General features: G+C 36.7%; 1 protein-coding gene and 1 pseudogene across 1 annotated transcript in view; both read left to right on the forward strand.

Moving 5' to 3' along the window:
- Positions 1-23,232, forward strand: part of SORCS3 (sortilin related VPS10 domain containing receptor 3) — a 694,559-nt gene that overhangs the window by 593,811 nt on the left and 77,516 nt on the right. The window contains 1 exon segment of the mRNA XM_074284861.1: positions 2,098-2,205. Coding sequence (XP_074140962.1) covers positions 2,098-2,205 — 108 coding nt within the window.
- On the forward strand, positions 8,512-8,689 carry LOC141559308 (U2 spliceosomal RNA; annotated as a pseudogene).

Below are 23,232 nucleotides of genomic sequence, written 5' to 3' on the forward strand. Positions count from 1 at the left end.
TTTTTGTCTCTAGAGTATTGGCAAATCCCTCTCATCTTGTTCTGCTTATAGATTTGATGGACATATTCTCAATTCTTTCATTCAGGTTAACAAAAATATTGACTAGAGCAGCTCCTAAAATGGATCCCTGTGTGACACCATTCAATATGTCTTGTTGGCTTGAAAATGAAGAATTGATAAATACTTCTTATCAGAATCTTAATATAACAAGTCTCATAAAACCTGTATTCACTAGTGCCAAATCATGATAGTTCAGGGACTTATATTGTTGTTGTTCAGTTATTTATCTCTGACTGTGACCCATCTGGGGTCTTCCTGTAGTACATTTTACAGATGAGGAAACAAAGACAAACAAAGTTAGGTGACTTGCTTGAGGACACATAGCTAATAAGTGTCTGAGAATGAATTTGAAGGGATAAAGACAAGTCTTCCTGACTCCAGGCTCAGCACTTTATCCATTGTGCCAACTTGTACCGCAGGAACTTAGATCTGAAGGCTTAATTTTCAAGTGAGTTTTTCTCCAGCCCAATTTCCAGAGATTTTCTTTATGGATAACTTTATTTTCAGAAGTTTCTTCTATTAGAGGTCAAATGTTCCTTTCTCACCAAGGCCTGATGGGTTTGTAAATTTGCCTTCTAAGTATGTGAAAGCTAAATATTGACCTGTTGAAGATTTGAGAACAAGACTTGGGAGAAAGGGACAAACATACCAAAGTTTGTTTCTATCTAGGGTAAAACTACTTTTCTATCAGAAATGTAGCATTTCTGACTTGGAAGATGAAGAGACTATGATCCTGGCCTTATGATGCTCATGGATGTAGATAACTAGCTGTTGGGTATGGTATTCATTGAAACAAAGAACTCTTTTCCAGTCATCCTTTTTTAATGAACATTCAAGGAATTGCAATCAAGTACTTTATATGGAAGGAAAGTCAGCATCCTATAAGACTGGACCTTATTATTCATTTCTGAAATGAGAAACACATTTGCCCAGAAAAGGACTTGTATTTCCCCTGTCTCTTTCAGTTGGCTGGGATTACTTTCCAGCCCTCACAGTATAGGTATCTATTATGGAAAGGGCTGAAATGACCAATTATTTAGAAATCAAGATAGAAACAGATAATTTAGGAACAAATAAACTTTTATGGAAGGCTGTTTCTCTCCATTTGCAGACAGTCCTCAGCAAGCTCAGAGCACAGGGATTCTCTCATAGTACACTGGCTCCTGAAGAAGAATGAATAAATCAGTGTTATTTTTTATGTGATTTCAGAAAAAAAAAGAATATGGGGAAAGTGGATCTTGATGAAAAAGAAAGATGAGATAAAGTGAACAGTTTGAGTACACAGAATAAAATTGACGTGAGAGATTGTCATGTGTTGGATACCAATGATAGGGTGAATCAAGTTTGGGGAAATATATTCATAGTTTGAGAAAGGACCTCTGGAAGGGTTTGGTAATTACTGTGGCTAAATGGGGATGAACCTTTAAATAAGAAAAAGAAGCTAGGAAGAAGGGCTGTTTAAATTTGGAATAGGCTAGTTCCTCCCCTTAATACTAATACACAATACTTATTCTTCAAAGTACAACAAAGAATTCTTGGTTCTGGGCCAAGAGTGTGTGCCAATGTATGTGTGGGAGGCAACTTTAACACTGGCTCTGAATAAATAGGAAATTGCTTTTTTTAAAGGTTTCATCTGAAAGATACATACCCCATAGGGTACACTCTGCACTACTCAATTTATCTATGTCAAAAACTTGGAGGATTGGATTGATTCTAGTATAAATTACACCTCTGGTTTCAGTCCGGGTGCTTGGGATGTGATGCTTTGTCTACTAGCCACCTTCTCTGGTTCAGCATTTGAATTTTAATATATTTCCATGCTTCCACCATTCAGATATAGTTCTTGCCTGAGCCAGGAAGTACATTTTTGATCAAATCTCACAATAATATGAGGAGATGAAAAAGATTATTGCCTACTGATAATCCACACTGGTAGAGCACAGGATGTAGAAAGAAATTTAATAATCTGTGAAATGATGACAGACCCACATGGCTTGATTTTCAGTTGTCTCCTCCATGTGTTTGTTTCCAACCCAGGGTGAGTTTCGATGAGGGGAGCTCCTGGGACAAGTATGGTTTTACTTCGGTTCCACTCTTCGTGGATGGGTCTCTGGTGGATCCAGGTGTGGAGACACAGATAATGACGTGAGTACTGCTGATGGTGCAGTAGAAACCCAGACAACCTAAATTTTAACCTCACTCTGATCACTGACTTGCTCTGTGACCTTAGGTCTCAATATTGTTTTAAATCTCAATCTCTCATCTATAAAATGGGTGAATAATAAAATGAGAATTTTAACAACTATTATGTTTGCCTCATGGGGCTGTGGTAAGAACCAAAGAAAAGCATTTTGAGAAGATTAATGAGGGAATTAAATGTCAGGTATTGTGGTAAACTCCCCGCTCATTCCAGTTCAACAAAGGACTATGCAGCTTAGAGAATTGAATACTTTTTTTTTCTTATTTAATTGTTATGAGAAATATGACAGAATCAAGGTGAAATCAAGAATTTTTTAGAAATGCTTTCCATACTATAGGTCACAAATTCTGTTGAATCATTTTAATCTGCTATATTTCTATACTGCTGACTGATAAAAATCATTCAATAATAAATTTAAAGCTGAAGTAAATATAAGAGCCATTGAGTATGCTCTCATTTTCCAGGTGGGGAAATAGGTTAGAGAAATTAAATAACTTGCCCATAGTTACATTGATAATATCTGAAGCAGGACTCAAACTCAGATCTTCTTGAAAGCAAGCTAAATAGTTTGACCTGCAAGATACTGAGGAGTCATATGCTTTTTTTTTTCTAAAATTCAGTTATTTCCAGTGATATCCAGTGTAATCTGGTTTAGAGGATCAGAAGATCCATGTTAGATTCATTGTTTTGTGATTTGCTGTCATAGGGAAGTCACTTAAATTTTCTGGGTCTGTTTCCTCATCTGAAAATATAGGGGTGGGGAGGAGACTAAAGACCCCTAAAGTTCCTTCCAGCTTTACAGTTGTGACTTGGTATCAAATATTTTTGCCATACATTTACTTCTTTACAACTTCCTTAGAAGCTGTTCACCTGTGTTTGAGGAAATAAATCCTCTGTTATAGTTGGTAGCTTTTATGTAACCAGATATATAATTAATCAGATGGGATCACAGACATCTGTGGCATCATGGGCAAGGCTATTATTATACAAGGTGGCCAAATAGACTATGCCGTTTTGAGTTATAGTAGCTAAGAGTTACAATTTCAGATGCTAAAGGTTAAAATTGTACTAAGACTTTTTGGGACACCCCTTCTAATGATTTAACATGCATTAAGACATGATGAAAAGAAAAGCAAGAAGTGACTAGAAGTTGAATTTCTTTATATAACCTTCCTTCAGATACCAAATAAGAGTAATTGCATTAGGGTATTAGCTGGAATCAACTAATTGTAAAATAAACTTGGATAATTAAGACCTGACATATGAAAAATCAAGACTGAAACATGGGATGGGTCACAATAAATTGTTTTTCTTACAGTCCCCCATGAAAAGACTAGGCATGTCAGACTGAAAGTTGAGGACTCAGTTTTAGCTGGCACAGAGGGCAAAGAGAATGTTCCAATGACCTTTAGAGAGTGAACTCTAGTTATGATTCTTCCAGTGCCAAGCAAAAATTACTTGCATGTAGGGTGCAGAAGTTGTTTTTTTATTGTTCTGTAAGGAAAGGTAGAAAGTCTGGAAGAAACTTTGTTGTTCTCCATTGGTATGAAGCATTATTGGAAAGAATGGAGGTCTTTGATATAAATAGGGTAAAAAGTCAGAAGGAGATCTTAACCTATTTAATGTGGATTAAAGTAAAGCACTTTACTTTCTTAAAGTAAAAGAACTTGCCAAAAAGATAGAATAAAAAAAAGAACCCCGAATCATAGAACCACTGGGACTGGGAAACAGTTTTAAGATGCTTTGAAGGAAGAATGGATCTAGATCCTCTGAAGAGTTTACATGTTCTCATATTCCTTCAATATAATAAGAATGAAGATCATTCCAGGAGAGAGGATACCTAACAAATGTTCTTCATAGGAAGTAAAGAAGAATCATGGTGTTTTGGCAATTCCCTGCTGAGGGCCGGTCCTGTGTAAAATTGAAATATAATGAAGAATCTCATAAGACTTGTTAAACCTTACAAACAGTGTAAATGTCAGTAGGGAGCATCTTTAGGTATTATGAATTTTTAGCTAAAAAATTGAAAACGTTAGCAAGCACAGGATGGGTTTTCACAACTGCTGCAGTTTGAATGTAGATTTAGAAGAGGAATTAAGCAATGGAAAATAAACAACTAATTGGGAAGATGGTGTTAGGAAATGGGATTTGAATTTGGGAGTAAGGCTTAAGATAGAGAAATAACAGGCTCTGTTCTAGGTATGGAGTGCATTAGAGTACAATGTTAACAAATGCCAGAAAAAAAGAAATGTGATGAGGGATGGATGAGTTGCCTTTGGTATCAGAAAATTTCAGTTTGAATCTCAGCTCTGCTATTTACTACTTATGTATTTTTGGAAATTTCACTTTAGCTCTTTGGACTTTGTTCTCCTTTTCTAGAAAAGAAGGACTGAAGTGGATATTTTTCTGTAAACTAATAATGGAGGGAGAGAGAGAAAAAATTGTGACACACATTTTTTGCTAAACCCAGTGGCATGTTTGAGATATAATGTATATGGATTATGTATGAAAGAAAAGTAGAGGAATGGCCAGTAATTCAAGAGATGTTATCTACAGAGAGAAAAATAGTGATACTCATTGATTTAAATAACTGCAATGAAGATGAATAATAAAAGGAACTAAATAGCTTAAGGAAAGAAGGTAAAAATTATCCTCTAACTATAATTGAGACGACTCTATTTGAGGTAAAACATGGCAAAACATGGATAAAAGATAGCAAAGTAAACTTATGCCTTATTCACATAAGAATAGATTAGATAAAGTGGATGGTGGATTCTTACTATGCCATGCATTCTTTTCTAAGGTATTAGGAAGATTACTTAGGCTGTGCAATGTAGGCCAGAGAAGAGAGTGAATTAGAACATTCTAGCTCCTAAAATCCAACAGCAATTTCTTAGTTCCTTTTAGTGAATGAAGGATGTCTCCAAAGGAGATAGTTATGACTGACATTGTCAAAGAGAATAAACTGTGAGTTACAGAAGTTTTGTGATGCGAGAACCTTCCTCTGTTCTTAAAAAGGATGAGCTTTCAGCCTATAAATAGATTTCTTCCCTTTTCTACATATATTTCATGAAATTCATAGACTGCAAGCCATGAAAGTAAGAAAACAGGTTCAAATCTGACCTCTGATACTAGCTGTGTGACTAGGATCAATTGATTCACTTTCTGAGATTTGGTTTCTTCATCAATATAATGAAAATTAAAATCCTGATTTCCCTACTTCACAGCCTTGCAAAAAAGTATTTTGCAAACTTTCAAGCACTCCCAAAACATTGATTGCTGTTATTATTGCTGTGGTCATATTAATCCAGAATCCTCTGATTACTTATAATTTTTGAATAAGGGTCCCAAGTTCTCAGAATCAACTTTCAAATTCCGTGGTTTTTCACTAATTTGAACCTTGTTCCTGGGATAACCATTCCAAAAACACTGTTTCTCAACATTTGTCAAGGAATCTAGTTACTGAAAGAAATCCCACATTGCTAGGGCAAACAGCTCTCTATCCAACTCAATTTTTCTTACCAAAAGACATTTCTTATGAGACTGACATAGTGACACATCAGTGGTTGGAAGGACCAAGTATGGTCCTAAGGCTGAAGCTACAGGACTATTGGCAAAGCTCAGGGGTTTTACTGGTTTCTTGGTGGGTCAGATGCCAGTGCTTGGAGCAGGGACAATTAATTGTAAGGTCTTTTCTCCTTTCTGGCTCGTTGGCAATGCTCTTTTCCATTCTCTGATACCCCTCCCCAGTGCAGAATCATTGCCATGTCAGAGGAAGTCACACAGTTTGTATACTGCTCATTCTAACTCAGGCTGCTTTTAACATTCAAGCTGGAGTGAAGTTGTTTGAGGTCAGCATTGCCCAGGTTTTATGCTACTTCCTCGCTGATCAGGATTATGCTGATTTGTGTCTTTCTCCCATCTCACAGACCCAATTTGGCATGCATTGCTATGTATTCAGCTTTATCTGAGCTGATTTTATGTTTCCCCTGGGCATCCCTTTGAACAATACCATAGATACACTAATCCTTGCATGACCTGGAATTCCCTGGCAAGTTTCAGGCAATAGGTTCTATGTTAGCCTAATCTCAAACATTAATCATTTCTTTTCAGCTTTAGATACAGTGCAGTAGGCAGGGTGGCAATGGGAGGTCACATTGTGGTTCAAACCATTTACCCAAGGGATGAGTTAACATGCCTGTTTACCTTTTTCTCCCACAGAGATTTGTAATAAGCTTGGCACACAGCTCCTAGGTATCTTCCACCTTAGTCTGAAGCTTATTTTAATGTTATTAAGTGGAACGGGTACCATGATATATCATTATGAGAGAACCTGAGAAGGCAGAGGCAGTTTGAGTCTGTCTAGTCTTTTTGCACATTGATGCCATTTATTATTGGCATTATTTTAGAAAATTTTTAAATGTTTTCATTTAGATGGACAGATGCCCTGTCCTAGCCACCCTAGAGCCTCTTGCTAGAATAAGTGAATTGGAAGAATATTAAATGATCTGATGAATTTATTTATACTAAAGAATTGATGACTGGTGGTACAATCCCTTTGGAGAGGGATTCATTTTCAAAGAGGAGGCTCAGTGAGAGCAGTGTTTCACTTGAATAAATGAATCTTGGATCCTGCCATTTGGTCACAAGGGCTCTTTGCTTACATACATTGATTGGAAAATATATTTGTCATATATTAGGTAACTTACAACCAAGTATGAGTTTTACTAAGATCTTAGCATTTACTATGTATCAGGCACTGTACAAATAAAATCTAATTTGATCCTTACAATCCCTGAGAGGGTGATGGAGTCACAATGGGAATGGAGCATGATAGCATTATTCAAATATTAGATAAAAATAACTGTCATGGAGGAAGAGAAATTAGACTTTTTCTGCTTTGGCCTACAGGATAGAACAAGGGAAGGAGTAGTAGCGATATTATTTTCTTCATAGAAGAAAATAATAGAAGTGTTCCAAATAGCACGTGTTGTTTTTAAAAACACACAGATATTAAAAGCTTATAATCAATATAAATTCCAATTTATTAAAAAGTTACCTCACTGGATTGGAGTCAAGAAGATAATTACCTGAAACCTCTCTTTCTCCGACTGGGAATAATAACAATAGTCCCTACCTCACAGGATTTGTTGTGAGGATCAAATGAGATTAATGTGTGTAAAACACTTTATAAAACTTAAGAGGCCTCCCTTTGGGGTGGGGGTTGAGACAATTGGGGTTAAATTATTTGCTCACATTTGCCCATAAAAATATTTGCCATATAGCTGCCTCCTAGCCCAATTTTAAAGCTTAAAATATTCTTAATAAGAAGAAGCTATCAACTCCTGTTATGTACAACTTGTTTCTTCCCAAAAATTTATTTTAAATTTATCCCATTAGTAATAGTATTGTTCTGTTCATGTGTCCACTTTTGAACTTCTGTCTTCATGTCTTAAAGAAATACTCATAGTTTGTTAAGCAAAGCCTGACTTATCCATTATGTTTTAGTGGGGATTCTCCATTAGGTATGGGTGATACTAGAGGGACCCTGAGGTGGCTTTCTAGTTGGTAACCTGTAATTTGGATAGCTTTTGTTACTGTGATTCACAGTAGAAGGACAGAGCTGGGAATATTAAAACAAGTGAGTTATGAATAAGACTTTTTTTTTTCCCTTAGGAGACATATTGAAGAAAATGGGATTGTAATTGGAAATTCTTCCAGCATGACATTGACTGGTTTCTTCTACCTTAAGTAAAAATTCACCCAGTTCCCACTATTTATAGAGGCCAAATGTCTCTGTGGTAGATAGCATCGTCTTCTGAAACTCCAGCTGGGAGAGGGAGCCAACATTTGAGGTATTAGGGAAGCGGTCCCTGCCTCACAAGCATGATATTTGCTTACTCATCTTACTATTTCTGCTGCCTTCCCTTTAAATGTTATTATCTCCACGTTTCAGTGAACTTGGCATGGAATATCCAGTGTCCCCCAACTTCCCCTTGCCTTTTACTAATTCATGAGGAGATGCATAGATTCAGATTGCTTTCAATGCTGAGGTAAGGGCTTGCAGATTAACAGTCTGGAGGGTCATTTATTCAGTATTTTGGTTGAATGGAAAGGTATGATTGACTCACTTCATTATGTCCTTAAAGCAATGTTTGTATCTTCTATGGTCATTTTAAGGATATCCATGATTTATTGAACTCTTAACTTCAGCCCCTAGATGGCTTTCATTTTTAGAATCAAATAGGAAGCTCGCTTCTCAGCCTTTTGGCTAAGATCAAGTGTAGAATCAAATAGGAGGGCAGTGCTGATGTAGCCTGTATGGTATTAGGAGTTTAAAGACAGGAGATGTTAGATTGCTTTAGTGTTTTTAGCCAACATTTCTTTATCACTTACAATTTGCAGATGCTTTTGAAATATTATCCCATTTAATCTTCATGGCAAACTTCATAAGTTAGGATTATTCCCATTTTACAGGTTAGAAGATTGTGACTGAGTTTAAATGACTTGTTCATGTCACATACATAATAAATGTCTGAGGCAGAATTTGAGATCAGGTATCCCCTGACTTCAAGTCCAATACTCTATATTTAGTATATAATCCAGCTACCTGATGAAAGAATCAATCAAGAATTTTTAGGGTTCTTACTATGTACCAGAATAGGACAGCTAGTGGATAAAGCTCTGAGTCTGTAGTCAGTAAGATCTGAATTCAAGTTTGGCCTCAGATACTTAATAGCTGTATGACCCTGGACAAGTCACTTATCACTGTTTGCCTCAGTTTCCTCTTCTGTAAAGTGAGCTGGAGAAGGAAATGACAAACCATTCCAGTTTCTTTGCCAAGAAAATAAATCCCAAAAGGGGCCACAAGAGTCAGACATGACTGGTAATAAATGTGCCAGATACAGTGCTAAATGCAGGAGATACAAAAACAAAAATTAAAATAGTCTCTTCCTCAAAGAGCTGCCATTTTAACGGATGAGGCAGTGTTTATGTTTATAGATATGACACACAATCTAGATGGGAGAGAAATTAGTATCTGAGCAGCCAAAAAAGACCTTTTTCAAAAGATAATTTCAGCAGATAAAGGTGAGGAAAAAGTATGTTTAAGACATGGAGAATAGCCATTGCTAGAGAGCTATGTAGCATCATGTGATTGAAAAGACAACAAACATTATTATATAGAGAGAATATTGAGAAGAGTAATAAATAAGTGTAATATATAAGTAGGCTAGAAAGACAGGAAGGGACCAAGTTGTGGAGAAATACTAAATACAGGAAATCATGTTTGATATCAGAAGTAAAGTAGAGTCACTGGAATTGACTGAATGGTTGGAGAGAGGCAGCATAGATCTTCACTTTAAGAAAATCACCTTTCTGGTTGAGTGAAGGATGGATTTCAGTGGAAGAGACTTGAGGGGGGGAAAACAATTAAGCAATAATGATGGACTAAGTGAGAGAGGATAAAGGCCTAGACTAGGATGGTGATGTGACAAGATTTGACAATTAATTGGATATATAGGAGTGAAGGAAATCAAGAGGTCATAAGAGACTACAAACTTAAGTAATTGAAAGGATGTTAGTGATTTCAATGGAAACAGGAAGACTAATCAAAGGGGATGATTGACTGGGGAATGAATGAGTCTCTTTTGATCATGTTAAACTTAAAATGCCTATGGGAGATCAAGTTCCATATGTCTTATGGGCTATTTGTGATGTCTGCATTCAAGACAATTTGAAAGAAATGCCAGGGATGGATATATAGATTAGGGAGTTATGTTTACAAGTCCAATAATTGAACCTATGGGAGCAAATGAAGTCATCAGGAGAAATGATGCATGAAAAGGAGTAAGACAGAACTTTGGCTTTATCTTCAGTTGGTGGATGTGTCATGTGTGCTGAAGGAGCACAATAGGCTGTAGGCCAGACAGGAGGAAAAGAAAGAGGAGGAAGCCAGAGAGAGAGAAAGAAAGAGAGAGCACATGTACAATGTCTCAGGAAAAACCAACAATAGATTTAGGAAGTAAGACAAGAGAAAGATGAAATAATATATTATGATTAGATAAAAATGTTCAAAGTCCTTAATCAGAAGTAGAGACAAACTTGCCTTATGTCATTCATTGCTCTTTGCCTTTCTATTGACTTTACTCCATGCATAGAAGCCTTTTTTTGCTTCTTCCTATTAGAAACCCAAATTTCATTCAATGTCAGCTCTAATGCTTTCTCCTACTAAAGACTTTCCTCATCTCACCAGTTTAATATTTTCTTCACCAAATTATCTTATCTTTTTTGCATACTGTGTTTTTTTGTTTTTTATATATGCATTTAGTGTGTCACCTGGAATATAGTAGGTGCTTAATGAATGTATATTGGCTAACTAGGAGGTATTATTTCAAGTGTGGAAACAAATTAAGTCAAAGAACAGAGGCCTGAAGGACATATGGCATATTTTAGGGTATTAAGGACTGAGTATTAAGGAGAAAGTGAGGAATGGGAAATATCCTAGCTAACTGGTTAAGGGCCTATGAATATTGATTGAGTATGTATATTTATACACATACGTGTTTAATTTTGTCATTTACACCCTTGTGGAACCCCAGCTTCCTTAAGCAGAAAAAATAAACAAGTAGCATGAAATGCAAGTGAAAGATGGTTAGGAGAACAGTGGCCATGCTAGAGAAAAGCTCAGCTGGAGTTTTCCCACTGAGAGACAAAGTACAATATAGTGGCTTCCTTTCATTAACTCTTCTTGCTCATTAGGTGCTAAACTCAATTGCTTCTATTTCCTGAGGGATTGTCAATGTCTTCTAAAGTTTGTCAACCTAAGGCCAAGCCCTACTCTTCTTATACTAATTATGGTTCTTAGAGAAACTAAGATCTAGGAAAGAGACATTTTTCCTTAAAAAAAAAAAAAATTAAGTCCTTAAAATGACTGGCAAGTGTTGGGAAATAAGAGCTTTCCTTTCCATGAGAGCTTTAATCAACTTGCTTAGTAGACTTTAAAAAATAGAATATTCAGACAACAGGTATAATATATATGTGTGTGTGTGTGTGTGTGTGTGTGTGTGTGTGTGTGTATACATATAATGTATATATACAGACACAGGTTTTATAGATATCTATATACTTATATACAGCATTTATATTGAAATTGTTTTTATATACATATATATATCCAAAGATTAAATATATTAATCTTCTAGTAGCTATATTCAGTAAAGCAGTTTGAAATAAACCAAGGAAAGGCTCTTATTGATCTGCTTTTCAATACCCTACTGTTGATCAAAAAAAAGCTGATTTTAACTGTATGGATATGTATACATATATTGTATTTAACTTATACTTTAACATATTTAACATGTATTGGTCAACCTGCCTTCTAGGGGGAAGAGGTAGGGGGAAGGAGGGGAAAAGTTGGAACAAAAGGTTTTGCAGCTGTCAATGCTGAAAATTACCCATGCATATATCTTGTAACTAAAAAGCGATAATTTTTAAAAAGCAGATTTTTTTTCTTTGCTCAAAATAAGCTATTCAAATAATCAATAAAGTAAAGAGTGTTAGTGAGTGAGACTCTTCCACATTTCCCCAGAGATGATTTGGTCAACCTGACTATAGTTAGCTGACCCTAGGAACTAAACCATGAAATAAGCCAATTAGGCTACCCCATATATTCTAGGTAAATTATTTAACCCCTTTGAGTCTTTAATTTTCTCATTAGTAAAAATGAGCTAATTATTTCTCTAATAGCTACCTGATGCAGTTGGTTTAAGGTTCAAATGAGCCTTGTGAGTACATGGTGAAGACCTCAACTTTTGTTATTTGGAAGTGATGTTGGCTACGGCTCAGGCAACTAGATAAGGCCATAGTGCACAGAGTGCTGGACCTAGAGTGAGGAAGGTTCCTTTTCCTGAGTTCAAATGTGATCTCGGGCATTTACTTGCTGTGTGTTCCTGGGTAAGTCACTTAACTGTATGTGCCTCTATTTTTTCATCTGTAAAATAAGCTAGAATAGGAAATAGCAAACCACTATCGGATCTCTGCCATGAAATCTCCAATTGGAGTCACAAAGAGACAGAAACAACTGAATCACAAGTGGCAACTGCTAAGCTGACAGTTCTGGGGGAAGAAAAAAAAAAAAAAAAAAAAAAAAGATTCCAGACTGGACAGTTTGGCATTGATTAAACAGCAGTAGATATCTGTCTCTAGATGTTAAGGTCAGAGGATCATAGATTTAGGATTAGAAAGAACTAAAAGGGACCATAGAAAGGACCTCTAAAAATGACAGAACAGAGGAATAAAGAAATTCAGTAATAGCACCTACTACACTGCCTGGAACATAGAAGGTACTTAATAAATGCTTGCTCAATTGAATGATTGTTCAAGGGCTTATATAAAGAAAGCCCAGATTTAGACCCAGAGCCTATTAATATTTTAATGATCAAGCTTTTCCTCCTAATCCTCCCATTCTCATCACTTTAACATTTATTCACTATGAAAAGCTACAGTGGAGAAATAAAAATTCTCAGGGATTGTTCTCTCTTTCTTACTTGAACTTTAAAGCTCACATATAAGTAACTATAGTTCAAAATGTAAAATATAATTATATGAGCTTCACATAAAGTAGACTACAGGATTGTAGAAACTTGAGTATAAGAAATGCTTTAGACCACCTGCTTTCCCCGAGAGTCTTTCTAATCTCTCTCTCCCTCTGTAGCCTACTTAAACTCTACCTCTTCTCCCAACTTCTACTTCCATAATCATTGATTTTCTCTTCCTCTGAGCTCCTGAAGCACTTAGATGATAGCCCACAATTTAATTCTTAATTGCCCACTGTCCTCTATTGTTCTTTCACTATTTCATTTGTCCAAAACTAAGCTTATTATCTTGCCTCTTCAGTCTGCTCCTCCTTCTGACTTCACTATTATTATCTGTGGCAAGTCTCCCAGTATTCAAATCATTGGCTTTATCTGGGATTCTTCCCTCTCCCAAGATCTTCATATCAAAGCTTTCAATAATTTCTATCCATTGAATATTTGTAACCTGCATCACATCTGCCCCACCTTCTCTACTTCCATTTCCACCATCCTGACCTCATTATCCTGGTCTCCTTAGAAGCCTCTCCTTCCCCACTTCCCCCCCCCTGGAATCCATCCTTCTTATTGTTTCCAGGATAATTATTCTGTCCAAATATCTTTAGCAGTTCCTTATTACCAAAGTTCCAAATCCATTGCTGGCATCCGAGGTTTTCCTGTCTGACATTTATGACTTTCAACAGTCTGTCACTTTCCTGCCTTTCCATTCTCTTCTATGCATTCTACTAAACTAAGCTACTTGCTGATTGGGGTCCCCTGCTCCCCCTCCCTAAACCAACCCTTCCCTACCCCAATCTCCTCCTGGTTCCCTGAAAAAGCACTATATTCTCCATCCTCTTTTTCTTTGCTTTTGTTTACAATATTCTCCATGCCTGGAAATGTTCCTTATGATCACCTTCATTTGTGAAATACATTTCTATCCTTTCAAGCCCAACTCAAATGTCACCTTTTCCATGAAGTCCTTTCTGAAGTTACTCTTCTATAACTGAAAATGGGCTTTCCCCTGGGTCACAGAATTCTCCAATTCACTTATGGAAAATGGAATTATTTCAATTGTTCATATGTCATTACAACCTTTGCAGTATTTGAAGCAGTCTGGATATGGTTCTGTGCTATATTCCTCCAGATTGTAAATTGCCTGACAGCAGGGGCCATGTATTATCAAGATTTTTGTCTTCCTTGGGATATAGCATGTTGTTAGAAGTTAATGAAATGATATAGAAAGAAGAATGAGGGACTTTGAATAGAACTTTGCAGACCACTCCTGATTAAGGAGCATAATATAGAAGTTTCCTCTTCATTGTAGGTAGCATTGTAGATGATAGCATCTTATTCAATGTTTGATAAATGAATGAGAGGGAATTTGATTTCCTAACCAGATTAGGAGCTCCGAGAGGAAAAGGGCCAGGCTTTTTTTCCCTCTTCTTTTTCTACATATTCCCATGGGAATGTCAGAAATTCATTAAAAAGATGATTAGTCAGGAATTGAGAAATATAACCCCTTAGGAAACTAAGGGAAGAAAAATCTAAAAGAGACTTCCCTGCTCTGTTTCTCTATTCCTTCCTTAAGCAGCTAGCTGAATGAACAGTGCATTAGAGCCCTGGGCTAGAAGTCAAGAAATTCAGATACATTCTCAGACACTTAGTAGCTGTGTGATGCTAGACAAATCACTTAACCTCTTTCTTGCCTTGTTTTCCTCAACTGTAAAATGGGATAATAATAGCATCTATCTTTTTTTTTTTATTTTATATATATATATATATTTTATAATATTATCCCTTGTATTCATTTTTCCAATTTACCCCCCCTCCCTCTATTCCCTCCCCCCGACGACAGGCAATACCATACATTTTACATGTGTTACAATATAGTCTAGGTACAATACATGTGTGCGAATATCATTTTCTTGTTGCACAATAAACATTAGAATCCGAAGGTACATGCAACCTGGGCAGACAGATATTAGTGCTAACAATTTTCATTCCCCTCCCAGTGTTTCTTCTCTGGGTGTAGCTACCTCTGTCCATCATTGATCAACTGGAAGTGAGTTGGATCTTCTTTATGTTGAAGATTTCCACTTCCATCAGAATACATTCCCATACAGTATTGTTGTTCAAGTGTACAGTGATCTTCTGGTTCTGCTCATTTCACTCAGCATCAGTTGATTTAAGTCTCTCCAGGCCTCTCTATATTCCTCCTGCTGGTCATTTCTTACCGAGCAATAATATTCCATAACCTTCATATACCACAATTTACCCAACCATTCTCCAACTGATGGACATCCATTCATCTTCCAGTTTCTAGCTACAACAAAAAGAGCTGCCACAAACATTTTGGCACATATATGTCTCTTTCTGCTCTTTAGTATTTCTTTGGGATATAATCCCAGTAGTAGCGCTGCTGGGTCAAAGGGTATGCACAGTTTGATAACTTTTTGGGCATAATTCCAGATTGCTCTCCAGAATGGCTGGATTCTTTCACAACTCCACCAGCAATGTATTAGTGTCCCAATTTCCCCACATCCTCTCCAACATTTGTCATTATTTGTTCCTGTCATCTTAGCCAATCTGACAGGTGTGTAGTGGTATCTCAGAGTGGTCTTAATTTGCATTTCTCTGATCAGTAGTGATTTGGAACACTCTTTCATGTGAGTGGATATAGTTTCAATTTCTTCCTCTGAGAATTGTCTGTTCATATCCTTTGACCATTTATCAATTGGAGAATGGTTTGGTTTCTTATAAATTATGGTCAGTTCTCTATATATTTTGGAAATGAGACCTTTGTCAGAACCTTTGTTTTTAAAAATATTTTCCCAATTTGTTACTTCCCTTCTAATCTTGTTTGCATTAGTATTATTTGTACAGAAACTTTTTAGTTTGATGTAATCAAAATCTTCTATTTTGTGATCAATAATGATCTCTAGTTCTCCTCTGGTCATAAATTCCTTCCTCCTCCACAAGTCTGAGAGGTAGATTATCCTCTGTTCCTCTAATCTATTTATTATCTCCCTCTTTATGCCTAAATCATGGACCCATTTTGATCTTATCTTGGTATATGATGTTAAGTGTGGATCCATATCTAATTTCTGCCATACTAATTTCCAGTTTTCCCAACAGTGTTTTCCGAATAATGAATTTTTATCCCTAATGTTGGAATCTTTGGGTTTGTCAAAGATTAGATTGCTATAGATGTACCCTTTTTTGTCCTTTGTATCTAATCTGTTCCACTGATCTACCGGTCTATTTCGTAGCCAATACCAAATGGTTTTGGTGACTGCTGCTATATAATATAGCTTTAGATCAGGTACACTTAGACCACCTTCCTCTGAGTTTTTTTTTTTCATTAGTTCCCTTGCAATTCTTGACCTTTTATTCTTCCATATGAATTTTGTTGTTATTTTTTCTAGGTCATTAAAATAGTTTCTTGGGAGTCTGATTGGTATAGCACTAAATAAATAGATTAGTTTGGGGAGTATTGTCATCTTTATTATATTCGCTCGGCCTATCCAAGAGCACTGAATGTCTTTCCAATTATTTAAATCTGATTTTATTTTTGTGGCAAGTGTTTTGTAATTTTTCTCATATAATTCCTGACTTTTCTTTGGTAGATGGATTCCCAAATATTTTATACTCTCAACATTTGTTTGGAATGGAATGTCTCTTTGTATCTCTTGTTGTTGCATTTTGTTAGTGATATATAAAAATGCCGAGGATTTATGTGGATTTATTTTGTATCCTGCCACTTTGCTGAAATTTTGAATTATTTCTAGTAGCTTTTTAGCAGAGTCTTTGGGGTTCTCTAAGAATACCATCATGTCATCTGCAAAAAGTGATAGTTTAATTTCCTCATTTCCTACTCTAATTCCTTGAATCTCTTTCTCAGCTCTTATTGCCGAGGCTAGCGTTTCTAGTACTATATTGAATAGTAATGGTGATAGTGGGCAACCTTGTTTCACTCCTGATCTTACTGGGAAAGGTTGCAGTTTATTTCTATTGCATATTATGCTTACTGACGGTCTTAAATATATACTCCTGATTATTCTAAGGAATAATCCATTTATTCCTATACTCTCAAGAGTTTTTAGTAGGAATGGATGTTGGATTTTGTCAAATGCTTTTTCTGCATCTATTGAGATGATCATATGGTTCTTATTAATTTGATTATTAATATGGTCAATTATATTAATAGTTTTCCTAATATTAAACCAGCCCTGCATTCCTGGAATAAATCCTACTTGATCATAGTGTATTATCTTGGAGATGATTTTCTGAAGTCTTTTTGCTAATATCTTATTTAAGATTTTAGCATCAATATTCATTAAGGAGATTGGTCTATAATTTTCTTTCTCAGTTTTTGATCTACCAGGTTTAGGTATCAGTACCATGTCTGTGTCATAAAAGGAGTTTGGTAGGACTCCTTCATCCCTTATTTTTTCAAATAATTTATATAACATTGGGGCTAATTGTTCTTTAAATGTTTGGTAGAATTCACATGTGAATCCATCTGGCCCTGGGGATTTTTTCCTGGGGAGTTGATTAATAGCTTGTTCTATTTCTTTTTCTGAAATGGGACTATTTAAGCAATTTATCTCCTCCTCTGTTAATCTAGGGAGCCTATATTTTTGGAGAAAGTCATCCATTTCACTTAAGTTATCAAATTTATTGGCATAAAGTTGGGCAAAGTAACTCCTTATTATTTCTCTAATTTCCTCTTCATTGGTGGAAAGATCCCCCTTTTCATTTGTAAGACTATCAATTTGATTTTCCTCTTTCTTTTTTTTGATCAAATTTACCAAAGGTTTATCTATTTTATTGGCTTTTTCATAAAACCAACTCTTGGTTTTATTTATTAATTCAATAGTTTTTTTACTTTCAATTTTATTGATTTCTCCTTTTAATTTTTGTATTTCGAGTTTAATTTTTGGTTGGGGGTTTATAATTTGGTCTTTTTCTAGCCTTTTAAGTTGTAAGCCCAATTCGTTAATCTTCTCTTTCTCAATTTTCTTCAAATAAGCCTCTAAAGATATAAAATTTCCCCTTATTACCGCTTTAGCTGCATCCCAAAGATTTTGATATGATGTCTCATCATTATCATTATCTTGGGTGAAATTGTTAATTGTTTCTATAATTTGCTCTTTCACCCAGTCATTCTTTAAGATGAGATTATTCAGTTTCCAATTACTTTTTGGTCTATTTACCCCTAACTTTTTACTGAATGTAGCTTTTATTGCATTGTGATCTGAGAAGAAGGCATTTATTATTTCTGCCTTCCTACATTTAATTTTGAGATTTTTATGTCCTAATATATGGTCAATTTTTGTATAGGATCCATGAACTGCTGAGAAGAAAGTATATTCCTTCCTATTGCCATTCAGTTTTCTCCAAAGGTCTATCATACCTAGTTTTTCTAATGTTCTATTTACTTTTTTAATTTCTTTCTTGTTTGTTTTGTGGTTTGATTTGTCTAAATCTGAGAGTGCAAGGTTGAGATCTCCCACTATTATAGTTTTACTGTCTATTTTTTCTTGCAGTTCTCTTAACTTTTCCTTTAGAAAGTTAGATGCTATACCACTTGGTGCATATATGTTTAGTATTGATATGGCTTCATTATTTATGCTACCTTTCAGCAGGATATAGTTTCCTTCCTTATCTTTTTTAACGAGATCTACTTCTGCTTTTGCTTGATCTGAGATAAGGATAGCTACCCCTGCTTTTTTGGCTTTACCTGAAGCATAATAGGCTCTGTTCCAACCTTTTACCTTTACTCTGTATGTATCTCCCTGCTTTAAGTGTGTTTCCTGTAGACAACATATTGTAGGGTTCTGCTTTTTGATCCAATCTGCTATCCGTCTCCGTTTGATGGGATCGTTCATCCCATTTACATTTACAGTTAAAATTACTAATTCTGTGTTTCCTGCCATCGTATTATCCCCAGATTATACTTTTTTCCCTTGACCCCCCTGATCCCCCTCCCCGATATTTAATTTACAGACCCCCCCTTGTGACGCGCAACCCTCCCTCTTTTTTTTTTTTTTTTAGGATCCCTCCCCCCTCCCTCCAAGTCCCTTCACTTATTCTCCTTTTCCTTTCCCCTTTTCCTCTCCCCCCTTTTAATGAGGTGAGAGAAAATTCTCTGAAAAACAAATATGTTAATTAATTACTCTTTGAGCCTCTTCTGATGAGAGTAAGATTCACACAATGATTCTCCCCCTCACTAAGTTCCCTCAGATATGGTGTATTTTCTATGTCTCTTCCTGGGATGTAGTTTCCCTCTTTTTATCACTCCTTCCCCTTTTTCTGAACCGACCTCCTTCCCTTTACCACACCCCCCTTTTTTTCTTTTATATCAGTAAAATCAAATTATCCTTGAGTATTTTTTATATACCCACAATAGAGTTACAGTTCTCAAGGGTTCTGTGTACCTTTTTCTGTTTCTCTTCAGTCTTGTGGATGTAGATCAAATTTTTTGTTTAAGTCTGGTTTTTTTCTTAGAAACATATAGAATTCCTCTGTTTCATTGAATGACCATCTTCTTCCATGGAAAAAGATGCTAAACTTAGCTGGGTAGTTCATTCTTGGTTGCAGTCCTTGATCTTTTGCCTTTCGGAATATCAGGTTCCAGGCCCTTCTATCTTTTAATGTGGAGGCAGCCAGATCTTGGGTGACCCTTATTGTGGCACCTTGGTATTTAAATTGTTTTTTTCTAGCTGCTTGCAGGATTTTCTCCTTTGTGTGGTAATTCTGCAGCTTGGCCACAATATTCCGTGGTGTTCTTTTTTTAGGGTCTATTTCAGAAGGAGTTCGATGAATTCTTTCCACATCTACTTTCCCTTCTGTTTCTATTATCTCTGGACAGTTCTCTTTGATAATTTCCTGTAAAATAGAATCTAGGCTCTTTTTTTGGTCATAGTTTTCTGGAAGTCCAATAATCCGCAGATTATCTCTCCTAGATCTATTTTCCAGGTCTATAGATTTTCCCAGTAAGTATTTGACGTTGTTCTCCAGCTTCTCATTTTTTTTGTTTTGTTTGACTGATTCTTGGGTTCTCTGTGAATCATTCATTTCTATTTGTTCCATCCTGACTTTTAAGGAGTTATTTTCTTCTTTCACAGTTTTTAGTTCTTTTTGTAAATGCCCAATTTCGTTTTTAAATGAATTATTTTGCTCTATTGAGTTTTTTTCCATTTCCCTAATTTTTTTTTTGAGAATTATTTTCTTTTTCCAATTCAGAAATTCTATTTTCTTGAGACTTTTTTATCTTTTCCAATTCAGAAATCCTACTTTCCTGTGTTTTTTTAACCTTTTCTAATTCACTAATTTTGTTTCCCTGCATCTCCTGTGAATTCTTTATTTTTTCCAACTCCAATTTCAGGACGTTGTTATTCTCTATCATAACTTCCCTTTCTTTTCCCCATTTTTCTTCGATCTCCCTCAATTTTTTAAGAGCTTCTTCTAGGAGAGAGTTATGTGATGGGGGGCAGGAATCGTTCCCCTTTAGGTTGTTATCTGATTCTCTGCTGTCAACTTCCTCGGGGTTGGATACCCGCTCTTTCTCTGTATAGAAGGAATCTATGGTTTTTCTAGCTTTTTTGCTCATACTTAAAAAAATCTTTTGGGGTCTGTCCCTGGGGTAGGAAATTATTTACTTCTTTACCAGCTTCCTCCCAGACTGGATGGATGCAGCGGCTCCTGAGCCTGAGCTAAGAGAGAGCTCTGGGAGAGAGTTCCCCACCCCCTCCCTGGAAGTGCCTCAGAGGTGATTAGCACTGCTGTGCTTCGAGGATGTAGAATAGTGAAGACAGCACGAAGCCCAGCCTATGTGTCCGGGTGGGGAGTGGATGTCTGCAGCAGGTGACGTGAGAAGCCCCTGCGCTCAAACTGGAAGTGTCTGCCAGAAACCGCAGTCCCTAGTTCAAAGGTTCCGCTTCTCTGGGACTTCCTGGAGCTGAGTTCCACTCCCTCCAGCTAAGCTAGGCAGTGTGTGTTGCCTTGGGCCGTATCCACCCACTTGTCAATCTCTTAACTATTCTCAGGTGGTAGCTGAGGCCACACCCCCTGGTGCCAAGAGTTCTGCTGAGTCACCCCCAGGATCGGGGAAAATCTAATCTGAGTTTTAAAATATTTTGGCTTTCTCTTCTGAACTGCTAAATAATTAGCAGAGAAGAGCTAACAGCCTGTGCCAGATTCCTTTACCTCAGTGGCTTCTCTGATCCCAGAGCCCTTCCCAGCGCAATGGGCGCAGTGTGCCCCTACCCCACCGTCTGTGCTGGTCTTTCTTATTCCTCCCCTGAGAACTGACCTTTCCTGTTGAAACTCCAGATTCTCTTCAGCTGGTAAGTCGTGCTTCCAGTCCTTGTGGTATCTATCAGTCCTGAGCTAATTTTGAGACTTAATTTATCTAATTGGTTGTGAGGGAGTGAGGACGTTCACAGAGACGTGTGTTTCTTCTCCGCCATCTTGGCTCCGCCCCCGTGAAGACAATAGCATCTATCTTGAAGAACTGATCAAATGAGATAATATTTGTAAAGTGCTGATCACAGTGCTTGGCACATAGTAAACACTATATAAAGACTTATTCTCTATTCCCTTCCTAACACATGGCCTTCCATCTTCCATCTCTCTCACCTCTGCATCATATATATAATCACCACTTTTTCTTTCCTCTAGTAGTACTTTGAATACTTTCCAAATTGTAGTGCCCTCCTTTTCAAACTACTTTTATCTTACAATTTTGTATTTATTTATATTATTCTGTATATACTTTTGTATGTCCATTAGGAGATAAGCTCTTTGTGCAAATTATTTCATTCATTGTATTTGTAGGCATAGTGCCTGGTAGTATAGTAAGAAGCACTTACTGGTTGATGGATCAACTGTTCTTCTATTGCCATCTAGTCTTCACCTTGTAAAATCCTCAGTATGCTCTCTTTCTCCCCTTCCCCAAGTTCTCATTTCTGTCTTGCTACTGATTGTTCTGAGTTGACCTTTCCCTAACTACATGTAGGGCACTTTCTTTTATCCCATTACAGGTTATGATTTTTTTAAAGCTCAAAACCTATTAAAATAATTGCTTTGGAGGTAATGGGAGAGGATTTTTGTACAAAAAGAACTGATACAAAAGTAATTTTCCCCTTTCTGCCTTTTCTTTCTCTCCTTTCTAATTCTTTCTTCTTCCTTCCCTCCCCCCATCCTTTTTTTCTTCTTTTCTAGTTTCTTCTTTCAACCTTTGTCATTATCCATCATTTCGATTTATAATATATTAATGCCGACCCTTTTTTCAGTAGTTCTTGCTTCTGATCCCCTGCCTGTTTTGATTAAGTTCTGGTTCTGTGTCTTACTTTCTCTCAATCCAATTCCCCCTGTAGCCACTGACCTCTTTTAACACTAATCCCATCTACATCCTAATGGGAAAACAATCAGGTTGAGCTTTAGCACACTCTGTTGTCTTCAGGGCCAAAACATGTCCTTAGTTCCTAAAGACTGCTCCAACTTGCAGTTGCCAGAATGCCAACTGCTCTCTGAGTTCACATCAGTCCTCATTGGCACCTCCCAGAACCTGCCTCTCCCTCTGTCTCTCTCTGTCCCAGTCTATTTCTGCCTGTCTCTGCCTGTCTCTCTGTCTCTGGGTGTCTCTGTCTCTCCTTCCCTCCCTCCCTCCTTTTGCCTCCCTCTCTCCTTCACTTCTCTTTCTCTTTCTGAAAGATTCCATCCCTTGAAAGTTCACCTTCTTACAAGAGAAGAATCTTCATACCTCTACCTAAGGAGTACAAGTTTGTTACACATTAAAGTCTCTTTGCTTTTTTTTTTTATTATATATTTTTTTATAATATTATCCCTTGTATTCATTTTTCCAAATAATCCTCCCCCTCCCTCCACTCCCTCCCCCCGATGACAGGCAATCCCATACATTTTACATGTGTTACAATATAACCTAGATACAATACATGTGTGTAAATACCATTTTATTGTTGCACAATAAGCATTAGATTCCAAAGGTACATGTAACCTGGGCAGACAGATATTAGTGCTAACAATTTACATTCACTTCCCAGTGTTCCTTCTCTGGGTGTAGCTACCTCTGTTCATCATTGATCAGCTGGAAGTGAGTTGGATCTTCTTTATGTTGAAGATTTCCACTTCCATCAGAATACATCCTCATACAGTATTGTTGTTGAAGTGTACAGTGATCTTCTGGTTCTGCTCATTTCACTCAGCATCAGTTGATGTCAGTCTCTCCAAGCCTCTCTGTATTCCTCCTGCTGGTCATTTCTTACAGAGCAATAGTATTCCATAACCTTCATATACCATAATTTACCCAACCATTCTCCAACTGATGGACATCCATTCATCTTCCAGTTTCTAGCTACAACAAAAAGAGCT

The sequence above is a fragment of the Sminthopsis crassicaudata genome, chromosome 2 (genome assembly GCF_048593235.1).
Source record: "Sminthopsis crassicaudata isolate SCR6 chromosome 2, ASM4859323v1, whole genome shotgun sequence".
Classification (NCBI taxonomy): Eukaryota; Metazoa; Chordata; class Mammalia; order Dasyuromorphia; family Dasyuridae; genus Sminthopsis; species Sminthopsis crassicaudata.